At 42.9% G+C, this 24,308-nt stretch overlaps 1 protein-coding gene across 2 annotated transcripts in view; it reads right to left on the bottom strand.

Annotated features, from left to right (window-relative positions):
* LOC148532448 (uncharacterized) overlaps positions 1 to 24,308 on the bottom strand; it is a 163,235-nt gene that overhangs the window by 129,168 nt on the left and 9,759 nt on the right. The window contains exons 5-6 of one of the 2 annotated variants that reach the window (XM_088467807.1): positions 19,774 to 20,013; positions 18,907 to 19,692 (exon numbers count right to left, since the gene is read on the bottom strand). In XM_088467807.1, the coding sequence (XP_088323933.1) occupies positions 18,907 to 19,692; positions 19,774 to 20,013 (1,026 nt within the window). Of the gene's footprint in view, positions 1 to 18,906; positions 20,014 to 24,308 lie in introns of both variants that reach the window. The other variant, XM_088467808.1, reaches the window with a different exon arrangement.

The raw sequence follows: 24,308 nt of genomic DNA, 5'->3' as shown, positions 1-24,308 counted from the left end.
GAGCTAGTTCCCATTTGGTGAATCTAGCTGAGGATACGTGTCTGGTTTGGGCAGAGTTCAACAGGGCAGACACAGCATGTGGGGTATAGACAATCATATCATGGCCTAATACCACATCCTCACTTTTGCTGACCAATAGAGCCATTGCTGCTACACTTCTCAAACAGGTTGGGAGTGATCTCGCCACAGTGTCCAATTGTGCACTGTAATATGCTACGGGCCTACTGGCATCCCCATGTTTTTGTGTAAGGACACCTGCAGCACAACCATCAGCTTCCGTACAATACAAATCAAAGGTTTTTCATAATCAGGTATTCCCAATGCAGGAGCTCTTGTCAGACTATCCTTAAGATTAAGGAAAGCCTGTTCTGATTCCTCTGTGTGTATGACACGATCGGGCTTTGAGGAAGAGACTAATTCCTGTAAAGGTAAGGCCAAAATAGAAAACCCTGGTATCCACATTCTACAGTATCCACACATTCCCAAGAAGGTACGAATTTGCTGTTGATTCTGCGGCAGTGTCATGTTTTGTATAGCCTGGATTCTATCTGTAGTGAGATGTCGCAGCCCCTGGGTTAGGCAGTGTCCCAAGTATTTAACTCTGGATTGGCACGGCTGTAGTTTGTCCTTAGCAACCTTGTGTCCTGTTTGCGAGAGATGAAGCAACAAAAGTTTAGTGTCATTCAAACATGACATAAATGAGTCAGAACATAGCAATAAATCATCTACATATTGAATTAGAACAGATCCATTGGCGGGTTGAAAAGACTGTAAACAATCGTGTAATGCCTGGGAAAAGATACTGGGGCTGTCTATGAAACCCTGGGGTAATCGTGTCCATGTGTATTGTACACCCCTGTATGTGAATGCAAATAGGTACTGACAGTCAGGATGAAGAGGTACAGAGAAGAAAGCAGAACAAAGGTCAATGACAGTGAAATGGGTTGCATTTGGTGGAATTTGCATAAGGATGACAGCTGGATTCGACACTACGGGAAATTGGCTCTCTACCACCTTATTAACCCCTCTAAGGTTTTATACCAGCCTATAACCCCTCCCATCAGCCTTCACTGGAAAAATGGGACTGTTGGCTACACTTGCTGTATGGACTAAAATTTCCTGCTGCAATAACCGCTCAATTATGGGATACACCCCTAACTCTACCTCCTGTTTTAGTGGATATTGGGGAATTTTTGGGACTTGCCTTCCGCTTTTTAAATTTACCATTACAGGGCTTACGTTTGCCATTAATCCAGTGTCCTGTCCATCTTTAGTCCAAAGGGAATCTGGAATTAGGGACATTTCATCTACCTGTGATGGAGTTTCATTTAAAACTGTAGAGTGATACATTATCCTTTGAGGAGTGTCTAACATATCCCGCACCTCGTATTCCATTCTCTCTGGGATATCTAAAAATACACCATCAGGGGTGCAATATATAACACATCCCAGCTTACATAACAAGTCTCTGCCCAGTAGGTTAGTAGGAGCCGCAGCAGCCAGGAGAAAAGAATGCCTGGTATGCAACGGCCCAATAGTAACCTCTGTGGACTTTGTTAAAGGATAATGTTCCACTTTACCTGTTACACCCATTGTTGGTACTGTCTCGTTGGTCACCTGCAAATTAACGGGAGATTTTAGCACCGACCTGGTCACCCCTGTGTCTACAAGAAAAGGATATTCAGTACCAGCTACATCAACCATCATGACCGGTTTTTCCCTAGTACTTCCCGTTAACCTGACCATCTGTAGACTACAGGTATGACCTGACCCCTAGCGTTGGCTACCATTCTCCAATAAAGCATTTACGGCTACAATTGGAGCTGGTGCCTGCTGAACATTTGCTGGCCTCTGTGCATATCCCTTATGGGGATATCTGGGTCTTCCCTGATGTGGGATCCCTACTCCTTTTACTGTACAGTTTCTACTTAAGAGTCCTGTTTGTTTACAGTTAAAACAGGTTTGTGTTTCGGGTGAAGACATGTGGTGTTGTGAGGTTTGCGCAGAGGGTAAAGGTGATGGATATGGGTAAGGATAGGGAGGGTAAGGGTATTGTGGGGGATAAGAGGTTGGTGGATAGCCTGGGACCTGTGGTTGCATTGGGTTAGTGGGATAGAGTTGTGTTTGTTCTTGAGTGGGGTTAGTGAGAGCACATACTTGTTCAGAAGCGAGTGTGTGTGTGCAAGTGTGTCTGTTGTCTGTGATGTCACTGTCATTCCCTCCAGAGCTTGTATACTGACAGCCATTAGTTTCTCGCTCTGGGCTTCTCTTTTTGGAGATGTTCTTATCATGTTCAATGGTGGTTTCTATGAGGGTATCTATTGTAAGTCCCCGCCAGCCAGGCTGTGAGGTCTGAACCCGAGTTTTTAAAGTCTCTTTCAGACCGTCCACAAGTACTGTAACTATCATCCCCCTGTGGTGAGTGCTATCTTTAATATCCTCTATCCCATTGTACTGAGTGATAGCCTGCAGAGCCTGATCGCAGTAATCTGCAGTCTCACCCTCTTTTTGTTTAATGGTGAAAATTTTGTTTCAGTTAACTACTACTGGAAAATATATACCTAATTGAGTTACAATGCGGGAAATGTTACCTTGGTTTACTTGATCTGTTAAGGGGACGTCACCATCCAATACACAATCCGTGATAAATTTTGTCACGTCGGTATTGCGTGGCAGACAGGCCCTTAACACCACACACCAATCTTTATTAGTGGGTTCATGTGAACTACCCAAATTTCTCAAAAATCTTTGCCATTTGGCTAATTCCTTTTTGGGATCGGGGAAATCATTTATGATGGAATTTAGTTCTGCTCTTGTCAAAGGACAATGCATTAGTACTTCCCTCGTGGCCACTATACCATTTGCGTCTGCATTTCCATTTGGAACAGTTATTGTCCGAATGGGATGCAGACCGGTAGCGCTGCTACCTTTGACCTGGTTACCTGGCTGGGGGTTTAATCTGCTGCTGCTACGTATGGTATTAACTTCCTCTACGGGTGCAGTGTGTTAACACTTCCCTTGCTATTACCGATGGAGATGGCGGCACCACCCGTAATTGTGGTGTTGCAGCATCTATCATTTGCACAGCATGGGAAATGGCAGATATTACAATAGGCTCATCATCCATATCATAAACATTTTCTTTATAATTGCTTAAGAGAGGGTACAAGTTGCTAGTTACATTTTTATGGGTTTACCCCCATCTGCATAGGGTGGCGGTGGTGCACGTGAACCATCTGTACTACCTTCTGCGACGCTACCTTGCAGTGCATGCGCGCTATCAAGCGATGCGTCCGCGGCGATATTTAGCGTCACTGGCGCATTGCCCGAGACTGTGCCCACAACGCCTGTTTGCGTCGCGGGTACCTCCTTCAGCCACATTTCCCCCTCGTGCTGCCACAGTTTTAAACATTCAAAATATTTAACCTTTTTCTCTCGGGAGCGCATCAAACTGATGTTATCCCGGACATTATCTAACACATTTTTATCAAAACTACCAATTCTGGGAAACGGTCTAACACTCTTCCTCGTCATATTAAACCATAAATCGCAATACCTTATTGCATAAGTACCATACTTGGTATGCATGATACGACGGGCCGATCCAATCGGCGCCTCCATTAGCAGCACATCATTGCCTAACATCTCTACTGTTTGCGTGGCTCCCATTCTGAGACAACGCCTACGCTTTTCAATAAAGATTTAAGCCGGTGAAAGACAATCAAGACACTTTCACTTACCTGTGGACGATTTAAGTCGGCGGCGCCCACACACCTGGATAAGATTTAGTAAGGCAACTTCCACACCTGGATAAGATTTGAAAAAGGCAACTTCCACACCCGGATAAGATTTTAGTAAGGCGACTTCCACACCTATGAGAGTTTATATGTGGGCTACTCTCACGCACCTCTATATAACAAAGACAACATGTACACCTGCTACTGTGTATAGAACAGTAAAGCTGCTTACCGAGCGGTTAGACTAACCCTTGCACTTAGCCCTTAAGGATCATACGATGCCCTTTGTTCAACAAATATTCACTGTTACACACTTTTTTCCTGCGCAGAAAAATACACGTTAACCCAGATATTGGTAATAGAAAAAAAATGTAAAGCTCAATGGCATTGTTCAAACATGTGGCAGCACAACCGGAAGTACGTATACGCTGTTGTGCGACCAGTCGCATACACAATAATGCAACTAACCGTATAATGACTTTTTAACTGCGTATGCAAAAATGCATCTCAGCCGCGTACTCAACACTGCAGCACCCCTCTAAACGTAAGGTTCTATCAACAGAGGAAAAAAAACTTTCCTCTCTTGTCCCTGGATTCTGATCAGCGCTTCCTCTACACAATAACCGGCAGTACGCTCTCAGCAACACTGTGGTAATGAAAGACTAATGCGTCTCTCAAAAGGCCCCTCACCCTTTTGCTGAGAGAGAACTGACCGAGTGTTACCGTGTATCAGATAAACCTACAAACCCCCAACTGTTGAATCTTAAAATAAACCTTTAGTACATTCCTGCCTATAAACCTCTAAGATTCACCTGCCTAGAACCTCTAAGACAAAACCTGCCTATACCTTCTAAAACCACAAGATGTCGCTAATTAGCGTTGTGTTTAATTATACCATTAATAAAACTGTAAGACAGTTGAATAGCGGTCCAACGCGCTAAAGATTATTATTCAGGTAAAAGTACAGATGTTACCATGCTATGATCCAACAATGAGCGCAAAATAAATTGTACAAATATTATGTCATAAGGTACAGCCAATACATACGCGTGCGCTCTGGGACCAGATACCAGCATCAAGATTGAGACCTCCGCCGAACAGCATAACAGGAACACTGCAGACTGGCATCTTGTTTCAGAGCACTCACATATATACCCGTACTGGGATAAGCAATACAATAGAATACATTGGCAGGTTCTCATTGGTTCCTCTTCTTGCTTCTTCCGTTACGGTACAATTCAAAGGTCAGTGCAAAAGACACAACCCAGCCTCTAACAGCCTGATTGTGTTCACCTTCCCGCTGCATAATAAATCTAATCTAACTATGGCATACAACATTTCAAGAAGTTATTCTCTCTAACATTCATATTTCATAGCCGCATGTTCTGATCTTCTCACCGGAACGCTGTGGGAACAAAGTAGATCAGTACGGCACCAAACACGGTCCAATTGTCATTTACTAAGCCATAGTTACAGAAAACATTCATTTCTTTATAAGCTAGCATTGCGACTAAACCAAGTAATAATTATCCTTTTTGCGTTACGGGACCATTGCTTTTAAATGTATGTATGCGGGGAGAAACAGCACTGAATTGCGTTGTGCGTCTGAGGGTCGGTGGGGCACTCAGCGAGCAGCACTAAGCTGGAAGGGCATCTATGTGTGTGTGTGGCCATGCCAGTATGATTTTGGGAAGGATCACTAAAAAGCTTACTGTGTTCTGTTTAACATTGTGTGTATGAGTTGCAGGGAATTTTGCTACTTTTCAAATATAAGTCTGTGTGTGATATTATACACATAAGTCCATGCATGATGGGCCACATGCACACACATATATATATATATATATATGCACACATATATATATATATATATATATATATACACAAGCACACATGTATTTTTCTGATGTTTTTAAACTGCAATTACAAAATGTGTTTATACAGTGAATTTAGTTCTCATACAGGGTGGAGGCTCCCAGCAGTGTAGTCGGAGCCTCACTCTTTATTCTGCTTGTTTTGGTTGTGGGGATGGACTCAATTGTGTAGCTCCATAGCTAGGCTACATTACAATTGCCACAGCTCATATATTCTTATGTAAAAATGCTCATAGCACTACGGTATATTGTGTCGTGTTATGGTATAGGGATTTTCTCCAGGATGGGCTTTGTATAGGATTCCAAATGCTAATAAGTTGGTGTTTATGTGTTAAAAACTGTCTGCATGCGTTTGAGGGAAGGCTGACTATCTATTTTTTTTACAAAATAGTGCTGTGAGATTTTATCATGTTGGGAAGTCATTTTTATGTGTGCTGAAAACTTTCAGTATGTGTTGGGGAAGATTATTAAAAAGCTGTTCGTGTTACTTTTTAGTAACTTTGTGTGCTGAATAGCTAAATTGCAACTTTTTAGCAATATGGCGCTGTGTGTTGGTATTATGTATTTTTGGCAAGATGGTGCTGTGTAAGCTTTCTTTTTCTAAAATGAAGTCTTGCTGCCATTCGCAAGATGGTGTCTTTCAGGTTTTCTAGATTGCAAACAGATTCTGTCTTACCCAATTATCCAGTTTCGACAGTCCACCCTTTGATAGTCAATCAAGCGCTATCACAACCTATTCTGAATCTGTTTAGCCATGCATGAGAATATACCGTTCAATGTTATTATGGTATGACACAGTGTGGTCATTTGAACCATTCAGATAATGCGTCTCTGGGAGGGACATAAACTGCCCTCATACGCACACCGCGGATCCTTAAGGGATCATAGGAAAGATGTGGGGATGCACCTATCCTATAAGGGGAGCCTTGAAAGGGGTTGGGACTGCATTACCTAAGATGACTTAAAACAACATAAACGTTATATCCATACACGACCACTCAAACTCAGGCTACATTGTTATACACTACATCATAACTCAGGATTGTAATACAGTTCTTCCTTAGTATTGTTGTTCATATTTTCACAACAATTTACTGTACTGAAATTGGACCGGCACTCCGCTGGTTTGGTATAGCACTCCTCCTCTCGATTTCACTCCATTACACCAGCATCAGCTCCCGCCTCCTCCATCTATCCTCCGTCACAAGAACCAGGAATCTCCAGATAAACGAATCATGATGGTAATTCTGAAAGAAGAGTACACACATGAACACAGCAGAACGGTTCTTTTGCTGTGACACTGATCTACAATTTTCTTTTAGCTCAGGTTTCTCACTGTCACCTTTTAATTTTTCCGGAACAGGTTCGCAATTGCCAGATCCTCATTATTTGCTTCAACTCTGCCCTGCTTCTCCACCGGTTGATTAACCTTTCTGCAGTGTGGCATGGACCCAGGTATCTCTCTCGGCCACCTTCAAGGATGTGGCACTCGTCAACAGCACCTGGTACGGCCCCTCCCATCGATCTATTAGGCAACCTGAGCGTAAACAATTTCGGACCATAACATATTCTCCAGGTTTGACATCATGACAGTTTTTAAATTTCTGCTGTTGTTGCTGCAACTGTTTGTTCATTGTTATAAGATACTTAACAGTGACCTCGCTGTTACTCTTCACGTCTTTCTGTGGGCTTATAATTATATGAGGTTGTCTACCAAACAGTATTTCAAATGGGGACAGATTAAGTGGAGGCCTAGGAGTGGTCCTTATGCTATGTAGGACCAAAGGTAGTGCTTCTGGCCATGCTAGTCCAGTCTCAGCCATGATCTTACTTAATTTGTTTTTAATAGTGCCGTTCACTCTCTCCACCTTGGCACTGGCTTGGGGTCGATATGGGGTGTGGAGTTTGCTATCAATACCCATCAATTTACACATTATCTGGAAGACGTCCCCGGTGAAATGGGTACCCCTATCACTTTCAATCATTCTAGGGATACCATACCTGCATACAAATTCCTGTACAATCTTTTTAGCAGTGAATACAGCAGTATTAGTGGCCGCTGGGTATGCCTCTACCCAATTAGAAAATACATTGGTACAATAATACATACTTGAGATTCCTGCAGGGTGGTAATTGGATGAAATCAATTTGTATTACCTGGAAAGGACCATCAGTGGGGGGAATGTGGGATGGTTCGGTAGGGATCGTTTTCCCTATGTTCTTCCTCAAACAGGTCAGACAGGACATTGCTCTCTTTTCTGCTTGTGAAGAAAAACCCGGTGCGTACCAATATGCCTTCACTAACTTACACATACCTTGTTTTCCCAAGTGAGTCAGTCCGTGTGCTGCCTCTGCCAGGCTTGGGTAATAAACCTTAGGTGCCACCGGCTTACCTTGTCCGTCCCTCCAGAGTCCAGAGGGCTCTTGCCCACATCCCTTAGACTTCCAGGTTGCTTTCTCTTGGGTAGAACACAAATTTTGCATCTCAATTAATTTCTGCATGTCAACTGTTTGGAAAACCATTACTTGTTCTATGGGTACATTTGTGTTTAAACCTGCTGCCCACTTGTCAGCTTCATCCGCCCTGTTGTTGCCCAATTATACCGGATCTTCCTCACATGTGTGGGCTTTACACTTTCATTTTGGGCAACTGAATTGCTTTTAATAATCCTTTTATGTGTCTGGAATGTGCGACTGGTGTGCCTGCTGCTGTCATAAAATTTCTCAGACACCATAGAGCTCCGAAATCGTGAACCACCCCGAACGCATACCTAGAGTCAGTGTAAATGTTGGCAGATTTGCCTGCTGCCAATTCTCAGTGCTACTAAGCACTCAGTGCTAGTGCACACGCTCTTCTCAGTGCTACTAACTCCGCCACTTGGGCTGAGTGAGGAGGACCAAGAGGTTCAGATTCTATGATGTCTGTGTCATCTACAACAGCATAACCTGTACATAACTCACCTGTGTCCGTTTGTCTATGGCAACTTCCATCTGTGTAAAATGTCACATCTGCATTCTCTAAAGGTATGTCACGTATGTCAGGTCTAGCGGTAAAGGTCTGGTTAAGATAATCCATACAATCATGCATATCAATACCTTTGCAAAACTCACTTTCTACCAGAGACTCATCCTCCACCCTTTGTGCATTCTTATGCACATACGGTAAGTACGTTGCTGGATTTAACGTATTACACTGCTTTATAGTGATGTTTGAGGGTGCTATTAGAGCTAGTTCCCATTTGGTGAATCTAGCTGAGGATACGTGTCTGGTTTGGGCAGAGTTCAACAGGGCAGACACAGCATGTGGGGTATAGACAATCATATCATGGCCCAATACCACATCCTCACTTTTGCTGACCAATAGAGCCGTTGCTGCTACACTTCTCAAACAGGTTGGGAGTGATCTCGCTACAGTGTCCAATTGTGCACTGTAATATGCTACGGGCCTACTGGCATCCCCATGTTTTTGTGTAAGGACACCTGCAGCACAACCATCAGCTTCCATACAATACAAATCAAAAGGTTTTTCATAATCAGGTATTCCCAATGCAGGAGCTCTTGTCAGACTATCCTTAAGATTAAGGAAAGCCTGTTCTGATTCCTCTGTGTGTATGACACAATCAGGCTTTGAGGAAGAGACTAATTCCTGTAAAGGTAAGGCCAAAATAGAAAACCCTGGTATCCACATTCTACAGTATCCACACATTCCCAAGAAGGTACGAATTTGCTGTTGATTCTGCGGCAGTGTCATGTTTTGTATAGCCTGGATTCTATCTGTAGTGAGATGTCGCAGCCCCTGGGTTAGGCAGTGTCCCAAGTATTTAACTCTGGATTGGCACGGCTGTAGTTTGTCCTTAGCAACCTTGTGTCCTGTTTGCGAGAGATGAAGCACCAAAAGTTTAGTGTCATTCAAACATGACATAAATGAGTCAGAACATAGCAATAAATCATCTACATATTGAATTAGAACAGATCCATTGGCGGGTTGAAAAGACTGTAAACAATCGTGTAATGCCTGGGAAAAGATACTGGGGCTGTCTATGAAACCCTGGGGTAATCGTGTCCATGTGTATTGTACACCCCTGTATGTGAATGCAAATAGGTACTGACAGTCAGGATGAAGAGGTACAGAGAAGAAAGCAGAACAAAGGTCAATGACAGTGAAATGGGTTGCATTTGGTGGAACTTGCATAAGGATGACAGCTGGATTTGACACTACGGGAAATTGGCTCTCTACCACCTTATTAACCCCTCTAAGGTTTTGTACCAGCCTATAACCCCTCCCATCAGCCTTCACTGGAAAAATGGGACTGTTGGCTACACTTGCTGTATGGACTAAAATTCCCTGCTGCAATAACCGCTCAATTATGGGATACACCCCTAACTCTACCTCCTGTTTTAGTGGATATTGGGGAATTTTTGGGACTTGCCTTCCGCTTTTTAAATTTACCATTACAGGGCTTACGTTTGCCATTAATCCAGTGTCCTGTCCATCTTTAGTCCAAAGGGAATCTGGAATTAGGGACATTTCATCTACCTGTGATGGAGTTTCATTTAAAACTGTAGAGTGATACATTATCCTTTGAGGAGTGTCTAACATATCCCGCACCTCGTATTCCATTCTCTCTGGGATATCTAAAAATACACCATCAGGGGTGCAATATATAACACATCCCAGCTTACATAACAAGTCTCTGCCCAGTAGGTTAGTAGGAGCCGCAGCAGCCAGGAGAAAAGAATGCCTGGTATGCAACGGCCCAATAGTAACCTCTGTGGACTTTGTTAAAGGATAATGTTCCACTTTACCTGTTACACCCATTGTTGGTACTGTCTCGTTGGTCACCTGCAAATTAACGGGAGATTTTAGCACCGACCTGGTCACCCCTGTGTCTACAAGAAAAGGATATTCAGTACCAGCTACATCAACCATCATGACCGGTTTTTCCCTAGTACTTCCCGTTAACCTGACCATCTGTAGACTACAGGTATGACCTGACCCCTAGCGTTGGCTACCATTCTCCAATAAAGCATTTACGGCTACAATTGGAGCTGGTGCCTGCTGAACATTTGCTGGCCTCTGTGCATATCCCTTATGGGGATATCTGGGTCTTCCCTGATGTGGGATCCCTACTCCTTTTACTGTACAGTTTCTACTTAAGAGTCCTGTTTGTTTACAGTTAAAACAGGTTTGTGTTTCGGGTGAAGACATGTGGTGTTGTGAGGTTTGCGCAGAGGGTAAAGGTGATGGATATGGGTAAGGATAGGGAGGGTAAGGGTATTGTGGGGGATAAGAGGTTGGTGGATAGCCTGGGACCTGTGGTTGCATTGGGTTAGTGGGATAGAGTTGTTTGTTGTTGAGTGGGGTTAGTGAGAGCACATACTTGTTCAGAAGCGAGTGTGTGTGTGCAAGTGCAAGTGTGTCTGTTGTCTGTGATGTCACCGTCATTCCCTCCAGAGCTTGTATACTGACAGCCATTAGTTTCTCGCTCTGGGCTTCTCTTTTTGGAGATGTTCTTATCATGTTCAATGGTGGTTTCTATGAGGGTATCTATTGTAAGTCCCCGCCAGCCAGGCTGTGAGGTCTGAACCCGAGTTTTTAAAGTCTCTTTCAGACCGTCCACAAGTACTGTAACTATCATCCCCCTGTGGTGAGTGCTATCTTTAATATCCTCTATCCCATTGTACTGAGTGATAGCCTGCAGAGCCTGATCGCAGTAATCTGCAGTCTCACCCTCTTTTTGTTTAATGGTGAAAATTTTGTTTCAGTTAACTACTACTGGAAAATATATACCTAATTGAGTTACAATGCGGGAAATGTTACCTTGGTTTACTTGATCTGTTAAGGGGACGTCACCATCCAATACACAATCCGTGATAAATTTTGTCACGTCGGTATTGCGTGGCAGACAGGCCCTTAACACCACACACCAATCTTTATTAGTGGGTTCATGTGAACTACCCAAATTTCTCAAAAATCTTTGCCATTTGGCTAATTCCTTTTTGGGATCGGGGAAATCATTTATGATGGAATTTAGTTCTGCTCTTGTCAAAGGACAATGCATTAGTACTTCCCTCGTGGCCACTATACCATTTGCGTCTGCATTTCCATTTGGAACAGTTATTGTCCGAATGGGATGCAGACCGGTAGTGCTGCTACCTTTGACCTGGTTACCTGGCTGGGGGTTTAATCTGCTGCTGCTACGTATGGTATTAACTTCCTCTACGGGTGCAGTGTGTTAACACTTCCCTTGCTATTACCGATGGAGATGGCGGCACCACCCGTGATTGTGGTTTTGCAGCATCTATCATTTGCACAGCATGGGAAATGGCAGATATTACAATAGGCTCATCATCCATATCATAAACATTTTCTTTATAATTGCTTAAGAGAGGGTACAAGTTGCTAGTTACATTTTTATGGGTTTACCCCCATCTGCATAGGGTGGCGGTGGTGCACGTGAACCATCTGTACTACCTTCTGCGACGCTACCTTGCAGTGCATGCGCGCTATCAAGCGATGCGTCCGCGGCGATATTTAGCGTCACTGGCGCATTGCCCGAGACTGTGCCCACAACGCCTGTTTGCGTCACGGGTACCTCCTTCAGCCACATTTCCCCCTCGTGCTGCCACAGTTTTAAACATTCAAAATATTTAACCTTTTTCTCTCGGGAGCGCATCAAACTGATGTTATCCCGGACATTATCTAACACATTTTTATCAAAACTACCAATTCTGGGAAACGGTCTAACACTCTTCCTCGTCATATTAAACCATAAATCGCAATACCTTATTGCATAAGTACCGTACTTGGTATGCATGATACGACGGGCCGATCCGATCGGCGCCTCCATTAGCAGCACATCATTGCCTAACATCTCTACTGTTTGTGTGGCTCCCATTCTGAGACAACGCCTACGCTTTTCAATAAAGGTTTAAGCCGGTGAAAGACAATCAAGACACTTTCACTTACCTGTGGACGATTTAAGTCGGCGGCGCCCACACACCTGGATAAGATTTAGTAAGGCAACTTCCACACCTGGATAAGATTTGAAAAAGGCAACTTCCACACCTGGATAAGATTTGAAAAAGGCAACTTCCACACCCGGATAAGATTTTAGTAAGGCGACTTCCACACCTATGAGAGTTTATATGTCGGCTACTCTCACGCACCTCTATACAACAAAGACAACATGTACACCTGCTACTGTGTATAGAACAGTAAAGCTGCTTACCGAGCGGTTAGACTAACCCTTGCACTTAGCCTTTAAGGATCATACGATGCCCTTTGTTCAACAAATATTCACTGTTACACACTTTTTTCCTGTGCAGAAAAATACACGTTAACCCAGATATTGGTAATAGAAAAAAAATGTAAAGCTCAATGGCTTTGTTCAAACATGTGGCAGCACAACCGGAAGTACGTATACGCTGTTGTGTGACCAGTCGCATACACAATAATGCAACTAACCGTATAATGACTTTTTAACTGCGTATGCAAAAATGCATCTCAGCCGCGTACTCAATACTGCGGCACCCCTCTAAACGTAAGGTTCTATCAACAGGAAAAAAACTTTTTCCTCTCTTGTCCCTGAATTCTGATCAGCGCTTCCTCTACACAATAACCGGCAGTACGCTCTCAGCAACACTGTGGTAATGAAAGACTAATGCGTCTCTCAAAAGGCGCCTCCACCCTTTTGCTGAGAGAGAACTGACCGAGTGTTACCGTGTATCAGATAACGTGATAAACCTACAAACCCCCAACTGTTGAATCTTAAAATAAACCTTTAGTACACTCCTGCCTATAAACCTCTAAGATTCACCTGCCTAGAACCTCTAAGACAAAACCTGCCTATACCTTCTAAAACCACAAGATGTTGCTAATTAGCGTTGTGTTTAATTATACCATTAATAAAACTCTAAGACAGTTGAATAGCGGTCCAACGCGCTAAAGATTATTATTCATGTAAAAGTACAGATGTTACCATGCTATGATCCAACAATGAGCGCAAAATAAATTGTACAAATATTATGTCATAAGGTACAGCCAATACATATGCGTGCGCTCTGGGACCAGATACCAGCATCGATTGAGACCTCCGCCGAACAGCATAACAGGAACACTGCAGACTGGCATCTTGTTTCAGAGCACTCACATATATACCCGTACTGGGATAAGCAATACAATAGAATACGTTGGCAGGTTCTCATTGGTTCCTCTTCTTGCTTCTTCCGTTACGGTACAATTCATAGGTCAGTGCAAAGACACAACCCAGCCTCTAACAGCCTGATTGTGTTCACCTTCCCGCTGCATAATAAATCTAATCTAACTATGGCATACAACATTTCAAGAAGTTATTCTCTCTAACATTCATATTTCATAGCCGCATGTTCTGATCTCACCGGAACGCTGTGGGAACAAAGTAGATCAGTACGGCACCAAACACAGTCCAATTGTCATTTACTAAGCCATAGTTACAGAAAACATTAATTTCTTTATATGCTAGCTTTGCGACTAAACCAAGTAATAATTATCCTTTTTGCGTTACGGGACCATTGCTTTTAAATGTATGCGGGGAGAAACAGCAGTGAATTGCGTTGTGCGTCTGAGGGTCGGTGGGGCACTCAGCGAGCAGCACTAAGCTGGAAGGGCATCTATGTGTGTGTGTGGCCATGCCAGTATGATTTTGGGAAGCATCACTAAAAAGCTGACTGTGTTCTGTTTAACATTGTGTGTATGAGTTGCAGGGAATTTTGCTACTTTTCAAATATAAGTCTGTGTGTGATATTATACACGTAAGTCCAAGCATGATGGGCCACATGCACACATACATATATACACACACAAGCACACATACATACATATATATACACATAAGCACACATGTATTTTTCTGATGTTTTTAAACTGCAATTGCAAAATGTGTTTATACAGTGAATTTAGTTCTCATACAGGGTGGAGGCTCCCAGCAGTGTAGTCGGAGCCCCACTCTTTATTCTGCTTGTTTTGGTTGTGGGGATGGTGTGTAGCTCCATAGCTAGGCTACATTACAATTGCCACAGCTCATATATTCTTATGTAAAAATGCTCATAGCACCACGGTATATTGCGTTGTGTTATGGTATAGGGATGTTCTCCAGGATGGGCTTTGTATAGGATTCCAAATGTTAGTGTTTATGTGTTAAACACTGTCTGCATGCGTTTGAGGGAAGGCTGACTATCTATTTTTTTTACAAAATAGTGCTGTGAGATTTTATCATGTTGGGAAGTCATTTTTATGTGTGCTGAAAACTGTCGGTATGTGTTGGGGAAGATTATGAAAAAGCTGTTCGTGTTACCTTTTAGCAACTTTGCGTGCTGAATAGCTAAATTGCGACTTTTTAGCAATATGGCGCTGTATGTTGGTATTATGTATTTTTGGCAAGATGGCACTGTGTAAGCTTTCTTTTTCTAAAATGGAGTCTTGCTGCCATTCGCAATATGGCGTCTTTCAGGTTTTTTAGAATGCAAACAAATTCTGTCTTACCCAATTATCCGGTTTCGACAAAATCCACACAGAAGACCTATCAAATGTCACACAAAGCAGTGATAGCGTATTAGTCCACACAGAATTTCTGGGATATCACACAGTCGAAACTCACAGTTCACACAGCAGTGATAGCGTATAAGTCCACACAGGACTGGTGATGCATTCCACTAAGCACCTTGGGAGAGCAATACCTCTTAGCCAAAGTCAGTGACTAATATCAGGAGCTGCCCTCGGTGACCTCTTTTAAAACCTTCCAATTTCCCACAATGCTTGTGCCCACCTAGAGGATTTGCAAAGTTCCCCGATTGGTGTGTCCCTTATTCTGTACTGTTGAACACATGCTGGCTTGGCTCTGTGTTGACTACCAAAGTCCAGAGAGGAACAAAGGGGAGCAAATAGAAGGAACAATGACCAGGTAATTGGTTTAAGTCCTGAGTGTCCCCTGCAGAGCTGGAAATTAGCCCACAAGGTCCTTTTTCTATGAGATGTTATATTGATCTACTGGTTACTTCCTGTGTGGCTAGGTCAGAATAACGAATGGATAAAACAAGTATATGGAAAAGGGCTAAACATAAGGGCTTAAAAGTATTAAACATTACATTTCCTCACATTATTACAGTACATAATATACCTGCTAATGAAAAAGTTTAAGCCCTGTGAATGAACACCCATATCGGGACTTTTATACCAGCAGACGGATAGAGGAACAAATGGGCTAAAAAGTTCATTAATTGATGTAGAGAATGAGATACTGCAAATACATATTTACCACACATCTCATTTCCTCATTATATATATCCTAACTAGGGGAGCACTGACACCCTTTTTTCAATATTTGTGACTTGTAAGTGTCCATCAATGTCCCCATCACTTTCTGCAAATTTGTAAAATTTTGAGTCCAGATCTTGGTACAGCAGTTGGCAACGGTACACGGGATACCACGGTCAGGGGTGCCCGCTTGCCTCACCATGCCACATCTGGATGAGCATGCATTCCTGCTCTGTTGCCCTTTCTCCCAATTCCACTAACTAATCTGCTAGGGTATCCATTCCACCACCTCGGAACGTGGGGTTTCCTATCCTGCTGGGGAATGTTGGGAAACAATTGCTGTAAGAGGGTGAGGTGGGACTTGTAGCTCTCACCAAATTCAGAGGGGCATCCACTGTTTGGTCATCCTCGTGAATGCTGTTGCCATCAGCACTTCTCACCTCCAGCTGGTGCGACGCTTTTAAGTTCATGAACTCCTCGCTCATGTCACTATTGGTTGCTACGTATGGTATATGCCACAATCCAGAGAAGAGAGAAAGGAATCAGTTTTACTTTTAATAGTGTGCACTCATGTCCCCAATAAGGTCTATAATGCTTTAAAAAAAACATTTATTCCATGCATTAAAAAACAGGTATTTATATCCCCTTATAGTAATGTTAGAGATAATTATTGCTTAGTATTACATATAAATCAAATCTATGATAATGTATATAAAAACAAATAGTAAAAAATATAAACAGTGATAAGAAAACTTTGTGTGAAATAAAGAAATATAAAAACAAGTCTGTGCTGTCTTTATTCCTCAGTATATAATGCAATCCATTGGTGGTGTGTGTTCTCCTGTACCAGATAGATCTGCAGTCACAGCTGATACATAAAGTAGCTACTCATGTATCCTTATGCTCCGTCTCCAGTAATTGTTACTAATAAATGTTACAATGTCCTGTAGTAACGATCTCACAATTTATTATATCTGCTCAGATCCATGTAAGCATACAGTGAGATGTGAGTGGTTCCTGCTTATCTTCTACTTCATATAATTCTGCTATGAAGAGAAAAGGTATTAGGCTTATTTAGTCTGTGATGTCTTCAGGAATCATTTCCAACACCGTGTAGTGAGTTATTTTGTATGAACTAGTAATATCTGTATACAAACATCCACTGCTATGCGACAAACCCCAGTTACATATTCACACTTTATAGTCATATCATGCCATTCATTTAGTAAATGCTGCTTGTGATATGTTCAAATATTTATTCTTTTTATTGAAGCCAAAGAATGGCATTAAGCAGTATTTTTTTTGTGAAAATACAGTCGGGTGCATAAATATTGGGACATTGACAGAATTTTCATATTTTGGCCTCTATTCACCACCACAATGGCTTTTAAATGAAACAAACAAGATGTGCTTTAACTGCAGACTTTCAGATTTAATTTGAGGGTAATTACATCCAAATCAGGTGAACGGTGTAGGAATTAAAATGGTTTCTATATAATAGTCTATATATCAGAAACGCGTTGGCGTGTGTGTACCCCGATGTCTGTGAATGACAACGTTCATAGACATATCGCATCGGCTGTGCAGCACTACAGTTCGGCGATATATCGTTGCATCTCTCTACTGGCGGTTCGTTGACCGTCTGTACACTTGCTGAAGGGACTGACGTCACAGCTGGGTGGGCAAATTTAAATGCCCTCCTTGCTGTGATGACAGGATATATCTAGCAGCCAATCAGTAAGTGTGTACAGATTAATTGATCGACACGATGTGTACCCAGCTTAAGACTGAACTGGCAGGATCTGTACACATTACACAGACTGTACATACAATGTATTACATGGATTGTGCCAAACACAAACCATTGTATGTGATACACACAGTTGTATCCCTCTGTAGGGGCAATAAGTAACCTCAATGGTGCTGATGTCTGTTCTCCATTGGTTCCTCTTGGCACCAGCCATACCTGTTATTACATTACACCACCGCCAGTGATGTCACACACATCCCCTTACTAGCGCCATCATAGAAACTAGGGATAATTCTATAACAAGAAGATATCCCACATCTATCCCTGAGTGATGACAGCACATTAATGTAACAAACATAAAACTATGACGTGATACAAAAGGTAGAACAATAACACTAAGATATTACACTGCATTTATTACACTATCAGTACATATCATAGCATCATCCTCTGTGCTCAGGAGAGGGAGCACGGTTCTACTATAGACACACAAATATACACAGAGACTCCACCCAGAGCACCAGGAGCACCCACATATAGGACAGCCCTTATTCCTCACACTTGTGGTGTCCTGGTGATGGCGCCACTAACTGAAGAACAATTTATGAGTGTAGAAGTCTTTTCATTTCTGGAAAACAAACCTATGACATCACAGTGATCATTTATGACATCACATTTCTCTGGACACCTGGCATCTTTGTATATCACAGGTTATTGCTGGTGGGGAGGAGACTTATGGGCGGAACATGTTTGCCAGGTGTCAGACCAAATGTCCCATTACAAGTCACTATGAAGTTACCCCAAGTCCCATGAGCACAGTCCATGTTCTCTTGCACTATTTTATGCCATTTTTGGTGATACAATTCCAAGAGTGACCTTACATGCTGTAACATGACAATGAATGTATATTATTTTGTGAGATGGAAAGTAACAGGACATAAAAAAAAATCAATGTAATCAGTAGCACAAACCATGCCTGCTCAGCACTTTATATAATGAAAAAATAATGTACGAAGAGCTCATCTCAGGAAATATATTATGTATGAGATTTGCTCTTTAGATAAACTATTTCCCTTTCATAGTTTCCCATTTAAATGTGTGTGAAAAATATTCCACAAGATCTGACTTATGTTATTTCTCTGTCAGAGCATGGAAATGGCTTCTCGTCTGTGTGATGTCTCTGATGTTTAACAAGCTGTGATTTCTCTGCAAAACATTTCCCACATTCAGAACATGAAAATGGTTTCTCACCTGTGTGAGTTCTCTTGTGTACATGAAGAGCCGTTTTGTATCTAAAACATTTCCCACACTCAGAGCATGGAAATGGTTTCTCACCTGTGTGACATCTCTGATGTTTAACAAGAGATGATTTGTCTGCAAAACATTTCCCACACTCAGAGCATGGAAATGGCTTCTCACCTGTGTGACATCTCTGATGTTTAACTAGATTTGATTTCAGTGTAAAATATTTCCCACACTGAGAGCATGGAAATGGTTTCTCACCCGTGTGACATCTCTGATGTTTAACAAGAGATGATTTGTCTGCAAAACATTTCCCACACTCAGAGCATGGAAATGGCTTCTCACCTGTGTGACATCTCTGATGTTTAACAAGACTTGATTTCAGTGTAAAACATTTCCCACACTCAGAGCAAGGAAATGGTTTCTCACCTGTGTGACATCTCTGATGTGTAATAAGATTTGATTTCAGTGTAAAACATTTTCCACACTGAGAGCATGGAAATGGTTTCTCACCTGTGTGACATCTCTGATGTTTAACTAGATTTGATTTCAGTGTAAAACATTTCCCACACTGAGAGCATGGAAATGGTTTCTCACCTGTGTGACATTTCTGATGTGTAACAAGAGTTGATTTCCGAGTAAACCATTTCCCACATTCAGAACATGAAAATGGTTTCTCACCTGTGTGAGTTCTCTCGTGTACATGAAGAGCCGTTTTGTGTCCAAAACATTTTCCACACTGAGAGCATGGAAATGGTTTCTCACCTGTGTGAAATCTTTGATGTTTAACAAGAGCTGATTTCTGTGTAAAACCTTTCCCACACTCAGGACATGAAAATGGCTTCACAAGTATATTAGCTGGCCGATGGGCAATACGCTTTGTTCTCTTTGTAGAACATGTGGCATCTATATTATTGGGAAATATATTATCTACTCTAAGAGCTGTAATAGATGTACCGATATCTGAGTTATGAGGAGAACATGACACATCAGAAGGCTGAGATGACATATCTGTACTGAGAAGAACTGGAGAATCTCGTCTGATGTCATCATTTATTGCAGAATGTGGAGATATAATTAGATGGTCCTGCGATATATTCCATCTGTTACATCCATCTGTTGGGAAAATAATAAATGTACAGTAATATGAATGTTTTAACGAGATAAGGCTAATTAAAAAAACCAACACATTAAGGACGTATAAAAGGTACAAATTGTAACTGACATTTTAAACTGTGCGAATATATATATATATATATATATATATATATATATATATATAAAAAGTACAGGTGGCACTCACAAAAAATAATTGTCCATGCTGCTGGGGTGCGAAGTTCTCAGGCATCACTATAGATACAGTCCAGAGCTAGCCAAAATATAAATATATAGAGAGAGCACTCACCAGTCTTCTTGATACAAAAAAAGTTAGAAACTTGTAATTTATTCACTCAAACCGTGACAATAAAGTGCATGTCGATGTTTCGGGTCTCACACTACCCTTTGTCAAGACCCAGAGACCAAAATGTCACCAGTAGTAGCCAGCATCAACCATATCAAATGCCCCTTAAATAGCTAATGCAACCCCACAGGTCACACCCACATAATCGAGTTAAAGACACACTGCTGTGTATAATCTAGATAATAAGCACACCTCACTGATTCATAGAGCAACGTGTACCTCTTACAGTAGTTTATGAGCTAATAGACAACTCTAACATACATACCGTTGTGGAGGAATCAATCAGCAATGCCGCATGCATTCCAACCTCATGGAACGCACAGCTGATAATCCACCTTAGTGTTGCGATCATGTTGTCCTGCGAGGGATGCCGCTGGCAACATCACTGGACTATGACACAACCAGTGCCAATATGTAATCAAATCGCGTCACTGGTTACAAGTCCCCGGCCAGAGCAGGAAAGGCTGTCAGCGTGTGCGTGTTCAGCACAGCAGAGAGCATGCCAGGTCACAAGGTCACATGGTATAAATAAACAGAACCCAGAACCAATGGGTTTATAGAGTGTAGAGTTATTTCCTGTTGTTACCATGGTCCCCACATTAACACCAGGGTTCTGGTGATTGATTAGTTTATTCATACCATGTGACCTGGCGTGCTTTCCGCTGTGCTGAACACATGACACACACAAGCTGACCACCTTTCCTGCTCTGGCCGGGGACTTGTAACCAGTGACGTGACTTGAGTACATATTGGCACTGGTAGTGTCATAGTCCAGTGATGGTGCCAGCGGCATCCCTCGCAGGACAACATGATCGCAGCACTAAGGTGGATTATCAGCTGTGCGTTCCATGAGGGTGGAACGCATGCGGCATTGCTGATTGATTCCTCCACAACGGTATGTATGTTAGAGTTGTCTATTAGTCCATAAACTACTATAAGAGGTACACTTTGCTCTATGAATCAGTGAGGTGTGGTTATTATCTAGATTATACACAGCAGTGTGTCTTTAACTCGATTATGTGGGTGTGGCCTGTGGGGTTGCATTAGGTCAGTGGTCTTCAACCTTGGCCCTCCAGCTGCTATGGAACTACAGATTCTAGGATGCCCTGCCACAGTTTTAGCATGCTGTTATATCAAAACAGTGGCAAGGCATGCTGGGATGTGTAGTTCCACAGCAGCTGGAGGGCCAAGGTTGAAGACCCATGCATTAGGTATTTAAGGGGCATTTGATATGGTTGATGCTGGCTACTACTAGTGAAATTTTGGTCTCTGGGTCTTGACAAAGGGTCGTGTGAGACCCGAAACATCGACATGCACTTTATTGTCACCAGGTGAGTGAATAAGTTACAAGTTTCTAACTTGTATCAAGAAGACTGGTGAGTGCTCTCTCTCATATATATATATATAGTACATATTTATTTTAAAAATATGAAGTGCCTGTGGCAGAGGTGAATTTATATGCTTTCGCCTCCAGATGCGCACGATCAATGAGATGTAATGAAAACAGGATTTTGGTACTTACCGTTAAATCTCTTTCTCCGATTCCAGAGGCGACACTGGAGTCTCAGTACAGTGGGGTATAGATGTGGGATAACTGGGAGCTGGCACTTTAATAAATTTGAATAGTAGCTAGCTCCTCCCCCTCTATACCCCCCTACAGGTCACTCTAAACTGTGCCCAAGGAGAGCTGGAAATAGAATAACAGAGGAGCAGAAAACTAGAACATACCTAAACAACAAGCAAATATGCAAACAAATCAAGCAGAAAAAACTTGAAGAAAAAACTGACTGTACAAACCTGGCAGAACAATAACAAATGCAGGTGGAACAGTGCCGGGTGGGCATCCAGAGTCCCCTGTGGAATCGGAGAAAGGGATTTAACGGTAAGTACCAAAATCCTGTTTTCTCCTTCATTCACTAGGGGACACTGGAGTCTCAGTACAGTGGGGACATCCCAGAGCTCACATCCCGGGCAGGAGACCACCGAGAACCCTGCAAAACAGCACGGCCATACTGTGAAGCAGAAGCCGCAAACGTGTCAAAACGGTAAAACTTTGTAAAAGTATGCCGGCCCGAGCAAGTGGCCGCTCGACAAAACTGGGTCAGGGAAACCCCACAGGCAGCCGCCCACGGAGGACCCACTGAGCGTGTAGAATATGCTATGATTGAAGTAGGTGGCTGCTTTGATGCAGTCAGATAGGCTTGTCTGATTGTCAGACAAATCCATCTAGAAATAGTAGCCTTAGAAGCCGGCCAAGCTGGCCGCGCCATATCATATCGAACAAACAGCATATCCGACTTCCGAAGGGATGCTGTCCTACCAACATAAATCCAAAGAGCCTGGACAACATCTCGGGATCTGGAAGCCAAAGAATCCCCTTTATACACCGGAACTACTATTGGTTGGTTGATGTGAAACGCCGACACTACCATAGGCAAAAAGGATAACTGCGTACGTAGCTCAGCCCTATCCTCATGAAAAATTAGGTAAGGTGGACGACAAGAAAGCGCCCCTAGCTCAGACACACGCCTAGCAGAGGCGAGCGCCAACAGGAGAACCACTTTCCATGATAAAAATTTTAATTCCACTGTTTGTAAAGGTTCAAATAGGGAAGATTGGAGAAAAGAGAGGACCAAATCCAAATCCCATGGGGCAGTAGGAGGTACAAACGGAGGTTGTAATCTGACAACCCCTTGTAGAAAAGTCTGGACATCCGGTAATAATGCTAGTCGCTTTTGAAAGAAAATCAACAAAGCCGATACTTGAACTTTTAAAGATCCCAGACAAAGGCCTGCTGCTAAACCAGCCTGTAGAAAAAGAAGCAGCCTGGCTAAGTTGAATTCTGGCAGTGGCGCACCCTTGCGTTCACGCCAAGCGACGTATGCCTTCCATATGCGATGATAGGGCTTAGAGGTAACTTCCTTTCTAGCCCTTAACATAGTAGGAACCACCCTGGAAGGGATACCCTTCTTTCTTAAGAGAGCCCTTTCAACAGCCACGCCGTCAAACTAAGCTGCTTTAAGTCCTGATAAATAAACAGACCCTGTTCCAGTAGATCTTGTTGCAGAGGAGGAGGCCACGGGTCGTCTATCAGAAGATGTAGTTTGGAATACCACGCCCATCTGGGCCAGTCTGGAGCCACAACAGAACCTTTACCCCTTCTCGTTTGATTCTTTGCAGCAGACAAGGAAGAAGTGGTGGAAACAGGTAGACAAACTGAAACCACCAAGGAGCTGTTAGAGCATCCACCACCACTGCCTGTGGATCCCTTGTCCTGGAGCAGTAACATGGCAGTTGATGGTTCAGTCTCGATGCCATAAGATCTACCTGAGGGACCCCAACGCTGAATCAGTTGTTGGAAGACCTGCGGATTGAGCATCCACTCTCCCGGATGAATGTCCTGTCGACTGAGGTAATCGGCCTCCCAATTTTCTACCCCTGGTATGAAAATTGCTGATATCGCTACCGCATATTCCTCTGCCCAGAGAAGAATGCGGCTTACCTCGCTCATGGCGGACCGACTCTTGGTACTGCCCTGTTAGTTGATGTACGCCACAGCCGTGGTGTTGTCGGATTGCACTCTGATGGCCTGGCCCTTCAACAGAGGATGTGCCACCTGAAGAGCATAGAACACGGCCCTTAGCTCCAGAATGTTTATGGGCAGTACTGCCTCCAGTAAAGTCCAGCGGCCCTGAAAGTGTCTTCTCTGAGTCACTGCCCCCCATCCTCTCAGACCTGCGTCTGTGGTGGTGAGAATCCATTCCCACAATGCAAACCTCTTGCCTGCCAATAGGTGAGAGGAATTCAGCCACCAAAGGAGAGATGTCTGAGTCCTGGGTGACAGTTGAACTCGCTGGTGAACGAAGAGGTGGGACCCTGACCACTGACAGAGAAGGTCCAGTTGGAATGGATGGGCATGGAACCTCCCGTATTGGATGGCCTCAAAAGA

The sequence above is a fragment of the Taudactylus pleione genome, unplaced genomic scaffold (genome assembly GCF_031769625.1).
Source record: "Taudactylus pleione unplaced genomic scaffold, aTauple2 ptg000076l, whole genome shotgun sequence".
Lineage (NCBI taxonomy): Eukaryota > Metazoa > Chordata > Amphibia > Anura > Myobatrachidae > Taudactylus > Taudactylus pleione.
This window is presented reverse-complemented; position numbering and strand designations above follow the sequence as displayed.